This window comes from Phocoena phocoena, chromosome 1 (genome assembly GCF_963924675.1).
Source record: "Phocoena phocoena chromosome 1, mPhoPho1.1, whole genome shotgun sequence".
In the NCBI taxonomy this organism is placed as follows: Eukaryota; Metazoa; Chordata; class Mammalia; order Artiodactyla; family Phocoenidae; genus Phocoena; species Phocoena phocoena.
This window is the reverse complement of record NC_089219.1, coordinates 103,209,677-103,223,032: the sequence shown is the minus strand read 5'-3', so window position 1 is coordinate 103,223,032 and position 13,356 is coordinate 103,209,677. Positions and strand designations below refer to the sequence as shown.

At 50.0% G+C, this 13,356-nt stretch overlaps 1 protein-coding gene across 1 annotated transcript in view; it reads left to right on the top strand.

Annotated features, from left to right (window-relative positions):
• Positions 1-13,063, top strand: part of IGSF3 (immunoglobulin superfamily member 3) — a 58,004-nt gene extending 44,941 nt beyond the window's left edge. Inside the window, exons 8-11 of the mRNA XM_065892785.1 lie at positions 2,232-2,642; positions 5,927-6,334; positions 10,497-10,973; positions 12,813-13,063. Coding sequence (XP_065748857.1) covers positions 2,232-2,642; positions 5,927-6,334; positions 10,497-10,973; positions 12,813-13,063 — 1,547 coding nt within the window. The remainder of the gene's footprint in view (positions 1-2,231; positions 2,643-5,926; positions 6,335-10,496; positions 10,974-12,812) is intronic.
• Positions 13,064-13,356: the final 293 nt, after the last annotated feature.

The window sequence follows — 13,356 nt, the reverse complement described above, 5'->3', positions numbered from 1 at the left end:
CTCTACACTGAACAACCCAGTTTTTTGGGCCCAGAACCAGATAATTCAGGTGGTGTCATTTGCTCTGATAGAGATATCATTTGCATGCGGTGAATCGGGTTGGAAAGGAATGAAAATGGAGCTGGTTGTTTCAAGTATTAGAGGCAGCGGATAGGAAAAGTCGACTGGCAAGCTAAGGTGAATCTAGTTTCCAGAGCTTGGGTGCTTGCTGGTAAAGCCTGCCCTGTATTTCAGTGCCCTGGAGGACTTCGTGCGTTTGAAGAAGGGAGAAGGCAGGAGACTGGGCTTGTTCCCAAAAAAAGATGAAACCAGAAGGGTAGGGTCATGGGCCAGGGGATTTCTCTCAGGTGGGTGCTGGGTGCATTCTCGATGGCTTGAGAAGGTCTGTAGGTATGTGAATCCAGCTTCCTTTGTGAAGACTGTCCCCTGATTTAGCACCGGGAAACAGCCTCAGAGTTGCTTTTGCAGTCATGGTATTGGGTATCCGATTCTGCCGTACTTAGCTCGCTGAATCCTCTCAGCCACTCAGAACCTTTGTCTGTGGGTTACCCCAGTGCCCAGGTGACAGTCTGGGGCTTTCAGAAGTTTCAGTTGCCTTGGTGCATGGAACTCAGACCTTGATCCTGTCTTTCCACACTAAGCTCTAAGCGAGCCAGCTAGCCAGCACTGGCAGAGGAGGCCCAGGCATGACCAGTGGGCTCAGTCCTGTGTCTAGATCAAGAGAGATGACCAGCAGAGGTGCTGGAGAAGGGCCCAGGCCAACCTGTTCTGGCCTCCCCTCTGGGCAGGGTCACTGGAGGAAGCCCAGCTTGCTCTCCCTGTCAGGGTCTGTGCCTTGTCCTGGGTTCCTTTCTCAGCTGACGAGTGATCTAGTCCTCGACAAGTGAAATGTAACAAGAAAGGTGAGGATGGGATGATGCTTTTACTATTAGCTCTGTAAGAGGAACTTGGAATTGTGACTTTTTCCTTTCTTCTCTTTTTCAGTAGGGGGAGGATGGTGGGTAGGGGGAGCAGAACCAAGTATAATAATGATGGAGTGGGTGAGATCTCAAATTACCTTCATAACATATATTTCATTAGACCGTGGCTTCTTGCCACCTTAAAGGAGAGCACGGTCATTAATTAGCAGGTAGGGTGGCCCTCTGGAGTGTGCCCTCCCTTCTGGTTTAGGAGCAGGATGGTGAGGGGAAGGGGAGGCCGGAGTTGGCTCTGTTCTGTCCCACTGTTTGTCATTTTCTTCTCTGCCTTCTCTCTTCCCATCCTCCAGGAAGAGCACCCCAGCGTCCTCTAGCCACCTGCTACCGTATTTCTCCAGCTCCCTCTCGTTCGCTCACCCACTCACTCAGTCACTAACTCACACATCCCAGCAAACGTTGATTGAGTGGGTGCTCTCCAAAGCACCCGGGGGTGCAGTGATGAGAACATCTCCAGGCAGGACCGTCTTATTCTTCAGAGCACCCCCAGCACTTAGCCTCGTGAGGGGCACGGAGTGGGCACACTCTAAATATTTGCAGATCGAATGGAGAAAGCTTGATCTCTGCTCTTGGGGAGCTCATGGATAGCATGGGAGGGACGTAAGGAGAAACAAGCTGAAGATGCGTAAGGGTGCTGATGGGAGCACAGAAGAGGGGCATCTGACCCAGTGGGATGGGAGTGAGGGAGAAGAGGACTAGAGGGTGAGTGGGGAGAAGGGTCGGAGGGGAGATGGTAGGAGACAGGCAGGGAGGACAGCTGAGCGGAGACCGAGCTCAGGAAGAAGCGGCATGGGGAGATGTGGTGTGGGTGTGACGGGGGAGGCTTGGAGGTGAGTGAAGACAGCGGGGTGAGGGCCAGATCCTGGAGGGACTTTGTACTGTGAAAGGAAATTTTTTTCTTGTCTATAAGCAGTTGGGAGCCATTAAACTTCTTAAGCAGGGAATTGATACAGGCTGGGTGTGTTTTTGCCGGATCCCCCTGGCGGCCATATGATGGCAGGGAGAGCTGGCAGGAGAGACGGCGAGGACCTGAGCCAGGGAGAGGCAAGGAGGAGGCCAGCGGAGGGTTGTTTGGGGTGCGATTGGCTCTGTTCTGCTGTCCTCACGCCGAGCCATGCTTTGGGGGAAGCCCATCAGTGTCTGGTTCTCTAGGAGCCGTGCTGGACAAAACCAGGCGGGGAGCCTGGAGGCGGGACTCGGGCCACATTTCCAGGGGGGTGTGGTGATTCTGCCGAAGCACCCCCTTTTCCTTTGCAGTGACCAAGTTGCAGGTGAGCAAATCAAAGAGGACCCTCACCCTGGTGGAAAACAGGCCCATCCAGCTGAACTGTTCAGTCAAGTCCCAGACCAGCCAGAACTCCCACTTCGCCGTGCTCTGGTACGTCCACAAGCCCTCGGACGCCGACGGCAAACTCATCCTCAAAACCACCCACAACTCCGCCTTTGAGTACGGCACCTACGCCGAGGAGGAGGGCCTGAGAGCCAGGCTGCAGTTTGAGAGGCACGTGTCTGGGGGTCTGTTCAGCCTCACTGTCCAGAGAGCTGAGGTCAGCGACAGCGGCAGCTACTACTGCCATGTGGAAGAGTGGCTGCTGAGCCCCAACTACGCCTGGTACAAGCTGGCAGAGGAGGTTTCGGGCCGCACGGAAGTCACTGTGAAGCAGCCAGGTAAGGATAGACGGTGCAGCCAGCCTGGGCCAGTAGGCTGAGGGCAGAGACTGCCTGGGGGTGCGGCAGGGCTCTGCGGGGTCCATGATGGATGTGCATGCGGTACAGAGCATCATCCTCGTTCACTGCAGGCCCACCCACTTTACTAGCGGGTCCTGGTGCTGATGGCGAACTCAGAGAAGCATCCTCTGTCAGCATCTGCTGTTGTATGCAGCATCTTCACCCGGGAGAGGCCCGAGGGGCAGCTGGGGGTTGCAGGGTGCGGCAAGGCAGGATCCCTGGCAGCGCCTGGATCTCATCCTGGGTTTGCAGTTTGCACCTTGGATCTCGGGCTGGTGCCGGCTCCATACCCAGGATTCCTGCCTGGAGGGCGTTTTCTGGTTTCCCCTTCTTCCTTACCACGCACAGCCCACGGATGAGCCCTTCCTGTCTGAACAGAACCACCCTTTGGCCCCCTCTCAGACCCTGTGGGTGCAGCCTTTATTCCGTTTATATCCGGCTCCCTGACAGATGGCGTCTGACTTCTGCCGGAGCACTTCCCAGGCAGGAGAGCTGACTGCCTCCACAGCCCTCAGTTCCACTTTTGGGCAGCCCTGGTTGTTGAAAAGTTCCTCCTCCCTGTAGTTTCCCTCTCAGGTTTTAGGTCTGCCTGAGAACAACCCAAGATTAGTCTGAGTCATATCCTTTCAAATGTGTGAAGGGAGCCCTTTCTCCCTGTTGAAAAGCTCTAGTTCTTTGAACTTCTCACATAGTGTGGCCCTAAGCTCCCTCTCCATCCCTCATTCCTGCGTGCCCTATAGTTAGCTGTTATCCCTACCTCTGGTGCCCCATGAGCTGTGGGATGCTGTGTTGCCACCCTGAGTCCGAGCTCCTTGCCTTTGCTTATGCTACCCTCTCCTCCTGGAATGTACCCCTCCCCTGTCTTCACCCCATTCCTAAGACTTTACTCAGCACCACCTCCAGGAAGCCTTGCCTGATTTCTCCTATATCACCAGGGGTTCCATTATAAAACACATAATGTAATAATTATTTTCATTTCTTCTCCACTATACCGTAAGCATTTTGAGGACAGGTGCTGTGTCTTTGTATCTCCAGCCACTGACATGACACCCTTAATAAATACTGGTTGAATAAGGAATAAATGGTTGCTTTCCTTGACACCCCAGGGCCTTTGTACTTGCTGTTCTCATAACCTGGAATGTGTTGCCCATAGATGTCCATCTATCTCGTTCTTCCTCAGGGAGGCATTCCTAGCTCATTTTAACTAAAATGGCACCCTAGTCACTCTGTATCCCCTTTCCCTAGCTCCTTCATAGCACATGTCACCCCCTGGCATACCTATTCATATATGAGTAATTATGAACTACCTGTTCAGATTTTATACTCATGGAAATTCATTTATCATTGGTTATTATGTTCACTGTAGTGAACACTATCACTTGTTCACTCTTAAAAAAAAAGCTCAGATGCAGAAGTCCAGATGTGGTCTGGCCCTTGCTGAACGCCATGGGGCTTGTCCCCTCCTTTCCTCAGGATATTGTATTTGTCACGCTGCCCCAATCCGGGGATTCTCAATCCAGGGATTCAGGTCTGCCCACGGTGACATTTCATGCCGCCCCTTCTGGTGCATAAAATAGGAAGCTCTGGTCTAAGTGATTCCTGTTGGTATTTCCAGTGACCTACGTCCTGCCTTCAGGCCAGTCCCTGGGGCTTTTGAGAACTGAAGGTTGCCATTAGGCCCACATATGTTCTTTCAGGTTTCTGTTCTTTCTGTCTTTTCTCAGTTCTGACCGTTTTCCCCGTTGGGAGGTCATGGTCACCCTCCCCCACCGTGTTTCCTCTTAGTCATCATTCTGCCTTTCCCTTTTCTCATTTGTGCTGAAACTAAGAGGTTCTTGGTAGGTCCTAAATTTATCAAGGGAATTTCCCCATTGGAGGTTAACAGACTCACAGCAAGCTAACTGGGGCAGTGCACTAGGGCTGTAATGATTCTTGTCAAAACAGTGAAATCTCTGCTTATGGGGAATATTAACACTATAAACAGAAAACTCACAGGACACATTAAAACAACACACTCCCCCTTTTCCGTTGAGATTTTTAATTTGTGTGTTTTCCTCCCCCCTCCACCCGCCCCACTTCGTCTAGTCCCCCCCTCCCCTCCCCCCTTTTTTTTATAAGAAAGCATACATTTATAGAGCTTTTGGAAAATACTAAAAAAGCACAAAGGAGGAAATAACCTTTCAACCCAGAGACAAGCAGAGTTAATATCTTCCCAAGTGTATATTTTCAGAGACTGGTTATTTGAAATATATTCTCTTTTTTTTTTTTAATTTTTTGACCTTTTATTACAAAGGTGAAATAAATGTGCATTAGAAAACATTCTGACAGTATTAAACTGGAAAAGTGAAAGTACCTCCCTCCTCAGATATCACTCAGGAGGTGTCCTTCTCAGGGGCTTCTGTGCATTTACAGTTTCATAGCTTTTTAACCCCTCTGGTCCAAAGAGGCTTTGGGGCCCTTTATGAAATTGTATGTGATCAGAGTGTACCGCGTTTAATGACACTTTTTCTCTGGAGGAGAATCTGATTGGCTGAGGTTTCAAACAGCCATCAGTATCAGTCTTTACTGATGTCAGATCAGTTCTGTTTCCACCTTGAGAGGGGACCCGTGTGGGGTGTTTTTGGTAAAGAAAGTAAGAACCGCAATTCTTAGGGCCAGCTGGTGAACGTATTAACGTGGCTTTCCCCTGCAGTTCTTTTGAGGCTGACAGCCCAGCACATTCTAGCATCCATCATGGATGGACCGCATCCATCATGGATGGACCGCATCCATCATGGATGGACCGCATCCATCATGGATGGACCACATCCATCATGTGGTCAGCTTTAAAAATTTGCTCTCCCAGCAGGGTTCTCACCATGCCCTTTGCTGTCCCTTCCCAGCCACGCCCTCCCCTTGGCCATACTCTTTGTGGTCTGCTGTCCCTTGGATGTGGAGTCATCTACCATGCACGCTTGTCCTCTCCTAAGCATCTGAACCGATGAGAGTTATAAATTAGGGGGCAGCTGTTACCGTAACATTGAACTCCATGAAACTCAGGCACTCAGACCCGTGATCAGGAACTCAGAATGTTCAGGGTGGGCACCTGAGCAGTGCTTCTGCTGATTGAACGTGCTGCTGTCCTCCTGCGTTTGGAAGGCACCTGCTCACGTCCGCTGGGAAGGGGTGCATGCACGTGGCTTGTTGCTTTCTTGTTGGCAACATCTCTTTCCTCGCCTTTGCAGACAGTCGCCTGAAGCTCAGCCAGGCGCAGGGCAACCTGTCGGTTCTGGAGACGCGGCAGGTGCAGCTGGAGTGTGTGGTCCTGAACCGCACGAGCGCGGCCTCCCAGCTGCTGGTGGAGTGGTTCGTGTGGAAGCCCAACCACCCAGAGCGGGAGACCTTGGCCCGCCTGAGTCGCGACGCCACCTTCCACTACGGAGAGCAGGCGGCCAAGAACAACCTGAAGGGCCGGCTGCACTTGGAGAGCCCTTCCCCGGGCGTGTACCGGCTGTTCATCCAGAACGTGGCGGTGCAGGACAGCGGAACCTACAGCTGCCGCGTCGAGGAGTGGCTGCCCAGCCCTGGCGGCACGTGGTACAGACGGGCAGAGGACACCGCTGGCCAGACGGCTGTTCAAGTCATGCGACCAGGTGAGAGTTAATGTCCCCAGGCCTCCGCCCTCTTTGGTGGTTCCCCTCTAAGTGTGATATTTTATGCACTGCATAAAGTTAGTTAATTTTAAAGTGAACTAATTGTTAATTAAATTAACCCAATTAATTAGTTACTTGCAGTTAAATATATGAGCATTTACGTTGTACATTTGCATTCACAGTTGTCTGAGATTTTTTTTCCCCTAGTGAATGGAAAATTGCACATCTAGCTTTGGCCTAAGGTGATTCTATTTCTTAGCTAGAATAGCATTTGTCAATTATTTATTTCAGAGCCTAGAATACTTTCTTTTTAAAGAATACATTCAGATTCAGACAAGTGGCAAAAATCTTGAAACAGGGGGCTTCCCTGGTGGCGCAGCGGTTGAGAGTCCGCCTGCCGATGCAGGGGACACGGGTTCGTGCCCCGGTCCGGGAAAATCCCACATGCTGCAGAGCGGCTGGGCCCGTGAGCCATGGCCGCTGAGCCTGCGCGTCCGGAGCCTGTGCTCCGCAGGGGGAGAGGCCACAACAGTGAGAGGCCCGCGTACCACACACACACACATACACACAAAATCTTGAAACAGTAACCATGTGGTTCAGAAAATTCAGCTTGTGGATTTTCAATGGAAAAGAATTGATTCATGTGATTTAAATGGAAAATGATGTAACTGCAGCCTTTATACTCTCACTTCCTAATAATTTTATTAGTACTAATGACTGTTCTTTGTAGCCCTGTGCTTTTCTTTATTGTTGCTTCTAAAGTACCCAAATGCATGTAATTACTGGGTAGAATTATTGTTCCACATTCACACACATAATTAAAGCAAAGATGTGCAGGGTTCCTGTGTCCTGCGAAACATCACATCATCATTCATTCATATCAGAACAAAGAGTCAGTGATCCCCTGAAGGACATGGAGCGGAAATGCACTGTGACTTCCATCCAGGGGAATGCTTTGTCTTGTGTTCTGAGCATCCGGGGTGCTGTTTGTGGTCGTGGGCACTGTTGGAAGCTTTCATAATGTTTTCACATCTAAGTAGAACAGCTCTTTTTGTTGGTGGAATCCTGGAGCTTCACGGTTGTGCCCGCCCCACACATCAATGAACACACTTCGGGGAGTGCATACAGCCTTTGTTACAGGAGAGGGACATTATCTCTCTCCTCCGTGTCTTGCCTAAGCTGGAGGGGAAATTGCCTCTACTTTGAGTCACTCTTATTTCCCGTGAGCTTTCTTTCCCCCGGCCCCCTTGCTTAGAAGCTGCTGCGTGTCTTTTCCCAAAGGTAAATGGTAAACACGGCAGCTGAACACTCTCCTCCTCCACCTCCCACCCATTATGGAGATCTGCACACTGAGGCCCCAGGCAGCGTGGGAGGAGGCAGCCAGCTGCGCCCCAGCCACAGCGAGGCTGTTTATGTTCAGTCTTCACCACAGCCCCAAGTGGTAGGTTTTACTGTCGAGGGAACTGAAGCCTGAAGAGAAACGTCGCACAGCCAGTACTTTGAGCAGACTGGGTGGTCGCCCAAGGTTCCCTCCCGCCACACTGTGTGCTCACATGTGACCCCTAAGTCTGCAGCCCTGAGGCTGCCTTGTGTTCAGTGAGTTGAGTAGCCTTCCTCCCTCCTTCCCTCCTTCCCTCCTTCCCTCCCTTCCTTCCTTTCTTCCCTGATTATATAAGGTGATCGTGCTAAAAACAAAGCATTTGGAAAACAGAAAAATACAGTTTTGAAGAGAAAATTTATCTGTGGGGACTTCCCTGGTGGTCCAGTGGTTAAGACTCCGCGCTTCCAGTGCAGGGGGCACAGGTTCAATCCCTGGTCGAGGAACTGAGATCCCGCATGCCCTACAGCCAAAAAAACCAAAAAGTTATGTGTAATCTGACTACCTACATATCTTCATATTCCCTCTGTCTCTCTCCCTCTCTCTCTCTCTTTCTAAACGAAGTCAGGATATTATTGTTTTATGTGATTTTTTTTTTCCCCCACTCAGCATTCTTTTGTGAGCCTTTCCCCATGTCATTGAAAGCATTTCATGACCACCATTTTTACTGGTTGCATGACATTCATTATGTAGATGTACCTCAAAGCTTTTTTTCTGAGATATAAGTTGAACATATAGAAGACTTGAAATAAAAGAGCTCTAAAAGTTGGGTTAAGAATCGCCTTGCATTGCTTAGGGGCGACCGTAGTACGAAATATACAAACTGAAGGACTACCCTGGGTGAGATTGTAGCTGGGTAGATGAGTAGTTGTGTTTGGCTCACTGGGGAGGAGAGAGAACCACATTCCTCACCCACAGCCCAGAGTCACTGGTCGAGGTCACAGCATGGGCGCATCAGCATGGCCTCGGGGAGGGGCAGGGACGAACTTTTTTCTTGTAGCTTACACACGGAAAAGGAAGGAAAGAGTGTCAGAGGCTGACCAGGGAGATACTTTGGCCTCTTCTAGAAGGGGACAGACACAGGAAACCAGAAACTTGAGTCATTAACAGAGACAGGGCACTTGAAGGGGCCCCAAAAAATTGTGAGCTTTAGACAAGAAGACAGCAAAGAGAGAGTAGATGGGAAGAGGCCCTTCTGGGGAACTGAATGTGCCACGGTCCCTGACCACCTTGCCATGATGGGTCCATTCCCTCACTGCACAGCATCTCTCTCTGTTGGCATGTCTGCCTTGCTCCCTGGAGGGATAAGGTGACGAGTGAGGGAGTTTGAGTCACTTGTAAACTGATTTCCCGTCCTGCTGCTTTCCGCCCTCCAGCATCTCTCCCTAGCCCCCGGTGAGAGCTGGGCTGATACACCGTGCCTGCCACCTATAGCTGTCTCCTAAGCTTTTGTGTCCAGCAGTGCACACAAGGTTCCAGATGTGCTGAGGGGGGTGGGGAGGGGCTTGTCAGAGCCCCACGGAAGCAGTGGTAACCAGCTTTGTGTTCACTGGCACGCCGGTTCAGCCACTTCATTGAAAGCCCAGGACGGTACTTGGGAAATGCTCCTGTTTGGTTGTCATCCAAGTAGAATCCGATTTGGTCTCTCTACTTTCGATGATGCCACATTGGCATCTTTCATGAGCATTTCATAAACAGAGCCAAAGGGAGGCCTTTTAGGAGGTAGGGAGTGAATTACTTGTTTAGAACCTACCCCAGTGAGCCAAAACCCGCAAAAGAAACAGATACAGCTGTCTGGTGGTGTCTGTGGGATGTGCTTTACCTGCTCAGGTGTCTCTCCATGGCTAGTCTTCATCTCCCACCTCTGTCAGGACACTGTCTGTGTTATCCTCCTGGGGGGTCCATACTCAGGGTGAGGGGCCCTTTCAGGTTTATTGTCTTTTGTTTAGCTTCAATCCTTGGAGAAGTTTTACCTGCTTGGGTTGGTTCCCTGTGGTGTAGGCAATCATCTACATGCACCCGGTTTAAATTCAAAAGCTGCCGATGGGGTGAATTCATTTCCAAGGGCTGCCATAACAGATTAGCGCAAGCATTGTAGCTTCAAACAACAGAAATCTATTCTCTCTCAGTTCTGGAGGCTAGAAGTGTGAAATCAAGGTGTCATCAGGGCCCTGCTCCCCTGAAGGTTCTAGGGAGGGGTCCTTCCTCGCCTCTTGCAGCTTCTCATGGCCCCATGTTCCCTGGCTTGTGGCTGCATCACTCCAGTCTCTGCCTCTGCCTTCCCGTGTCCTTCTCTCTGTGTGTCTCTCTGTGTCCTCTCCTCTTCTTATATCCAGGCCTGCCCCAAATCAGTATATGAGTGCATCTTAACTAATTACATCTGCAAAGACCCTATTTCCAGTTAAGGAAATTCGGAGGGTCCAGGTGGACATGAATTTGGGGGGATACTATTCAACCCCACTGCAAGGGGTTACAGTGAAAATAAGTGTCCCTCCCTCCTTGGATTCCTATAAGCATCCATGTTACCAGCTCCTTGTGCATTCTTCCAGATATTCCATGCAAATATAAACAGATTCTTATGTCAGTATAAAACTTATTTTGTCTTTTCTTCCACTCGATGACGCATAGAGTACAGTGTGCTGTACTCTATCTCCTTCCACCTCTCTCCACACAACGCCCCCTTGTTCCTTTCAGTGGAATCCTCTTGTATATTACTAGAACATATTTAGTGGTGGACATTTAGGTTGTTTTGAACAGAAATTAAAACAGCCTTATCTCCCCCAGATGCCGCCCTGCAGGTGGACACGGTGGTCCCCAATGCCACGGTGTCCGAGAAGGCGGCTTTCCAGCTAGACTGTAGCATCGTGTCTCGCTCCAGCCAGGACTCCCGCTTCGCTGTGGCCTGGTACTCCCTGAGGACTAAAGCTGGAGGGAAAAGGGGCAGCCCTGGCCTGGAAGATGGGGAGGAGGAAGGGGAGGAGGGGGAAGAAGAGGAGGAAGAGGACCCCACAGAGCGGACGGCCCTGCTGAGCGTGGGCCCAGACGCTGTCTTTGGCCCAGAGGGCAGCCCCTGGGAGGGCAGGCTTCGCTTCCAGAGGCTCTCCCCGCTACTCTACCGGCTCACTGTGCTGCAGGCAAGCCCTCGGGACACGGGCAACTACTCCTGCCGCGTGGAGGAGTGGCTGCCCAGCCCTCAGAAGGAATGGTACCGGCTGACGGAGGAAGAGTCCGCCCCCATCGGCATCCGGGTTCTGGACACAAGTGAGTTTTTCCAGTTTTCAGGGTTGGGGGGTGTCACTGTTGATTCCAGCTGTCCGGAAGATAAAATCAGAGCTTGATGGTGAACTACTAAGCAGTTCTCTTGCCTGTTGTGGGCATTTAGGATTTGACAAACCAGTTCATATAACTGACCCTTGATTGCCCTTGGGAAAAACAAGAGAGAGGAATTAAAGTGATAATTGAAGTGATAATCTTTATAATAAGCTTGATGCTCCACCAGATTCAATTTCCGTTGGATTTCATCATACAAGTGTATTGTTAGATGTTACCTTGTTAACGCGTTAGAATAGCCAGCTTAGTCTCTTCTTAGCAAATCAGCAGCAGAAGAGGAAGAAAAAATAAAATGAAGTCTGAGTACCTCACTGCCATTCTCCCTTTTTCTCAAGTTCCTGAGTCATTTTTATTTCGGAGGGTAACTTGGAGGATTAGGTGGATTTTGCATGATTAGTTGGGAAGACCAGCCTAGAAGGGCAGTGATGTTACAGAGCATCTGGAAAGGGCTTAGCAGCAGCTCTCTTAGCCAACAGCTTATTGCTACAGAATGATCCAGAACCCAATGTTTTTATAATACCGAGGGACTCATGAACAGAGACTGGAGGAAATTCTTGCTGACCTGAATTATTAGCCCTAACGAGGAGCTCTTTTGGTTGGCCTTCTGTCAAAATGTGGAATTTATCAGACTGAAAATGGTGTTTGTTATAGTAGAATTAGCCTGTGATACAGGAATTAAAAATTGGCTAAAAATTTCAACTTCTTCTCAGTCACAACATTTTATCAGATCATTTTCAGTTTTGTCAGCTTTTCCTTTTCTTTGATAACCTCCTGTTTATTAAATAGAACCTTATGAAATTGAGGTTTCGTTGGTCAAAAGTGTTTGATATCACCAGTCTCATAGACCTTGGAAATCTAGTAAGTGTAAGTGTGTGTTAAATTTTCTTAATAATACTGATGAGCAACAGCTATGCGGTAGAAAGGAAAACCCAAAAAACCCCCCCAAAAACCCCTAAATCATACTTAGACCCTCTAACGATCTGCTGAATAACCCACTGTCCAAAAGTACAAGGGAAGGTGTTTAGACCACATTTTTTTCAGCCCACTGTGGCTGTCCAAACTTAGTAAACTTCATAGCACACAGGGATCATCCAGCAGCCTTATTTTACAGAGAAAATGCAGCCTCCCAGAGCCCAGGCTCCTGTCACAGAGCAGCAGTCCTTGATGAGGTCAGGGGTGTGAGGTTTCATTCTCCTCTGTATCCAGGAATAACTAACACTGTGTTCTGTGCAGCCGCAGATACACTGCAGACATTTGTAAGTGGTCCATAACGACTTTTTAATTGATAACATTAATCAAATGAGCATCATTTCTGGTAAAACTGCTCTCAGAAGCTGGTGGGTAGAGAATGTGTTCTGTTCCAAAGAAGGACACTGGCAGCAGAACTAAGTGCAAAGGGACACGTAAAATACAACCAGGAAGGAGGTTCAGGCTGAAGTGGATTCAGCATCTTCACCACCCCAGATACAGTTGAGTTCACAATCAATAAATTACACTTTCTTGTGTGGCTTTCCAAGCAATACAACTGACTCCTAGTGGGAAATGGAGGCATGGCTTTGTTTGAACTTCCAGCTGTGTTGGAAGAGATGCGGTTGTGAAAACAAGAATACCAGGGTAGTCTGCCCTCCAGTAGTGGCAGGAGGGGAAAGACAGGGTGGATGCAGGAGTCCTGCCAAGTTGCATCCATGCAGTTGGGTGGGGTCTTCAGGAGTGAGTGAGAATCCAGGTTCTCAGCCCTCATTGTCCTGTCACCCTCTCGGTCCTTTTCAGGTTCCACCCTGCAGTCCATCATCTGCTCCAACGACGCGCTCTTCTACTTCGTCTTCTTCTACCCTTTCCCCATCTTTGGCATCCTCATCATCACCATCCTGCTGGTGCGCTTCAAGAGCCGGAACTCCAGCAAGAACTCCGACGGGAAGAATGGGGTGCCCCTGTTGTGGATCAAGGAACCACACCTCAACTACTCCCCAACTTGCCTGGAGCCCCCTGTGCTCAGTATCCACCCAGGAGCCATAGACTAAGGGGACCCCTGGCGGTCATTAGCCACAGAGGAGCTGAGGCTCTCCCCACTGCCTCTTGCTCTGCGATCAGACAGCGGACAGCACCCGACCTCTGGGGCGCTCCCACAGAACATGGTCGGACTTGAGAAGTGTTCAGAGTCACCGCTTAGCCAGAGGCAGACTGCCTCTAGGTGGCAGTCTTGGTTGGTTAGCTATTTTCGAGCAGATGGCGCCATCCTGCCGAATTAGGTTGCTTGTTTCTGTTTTCGGTAATGTGGTGAGTAGCTCCCGGTGCCACGTCTACTCACTGGTTT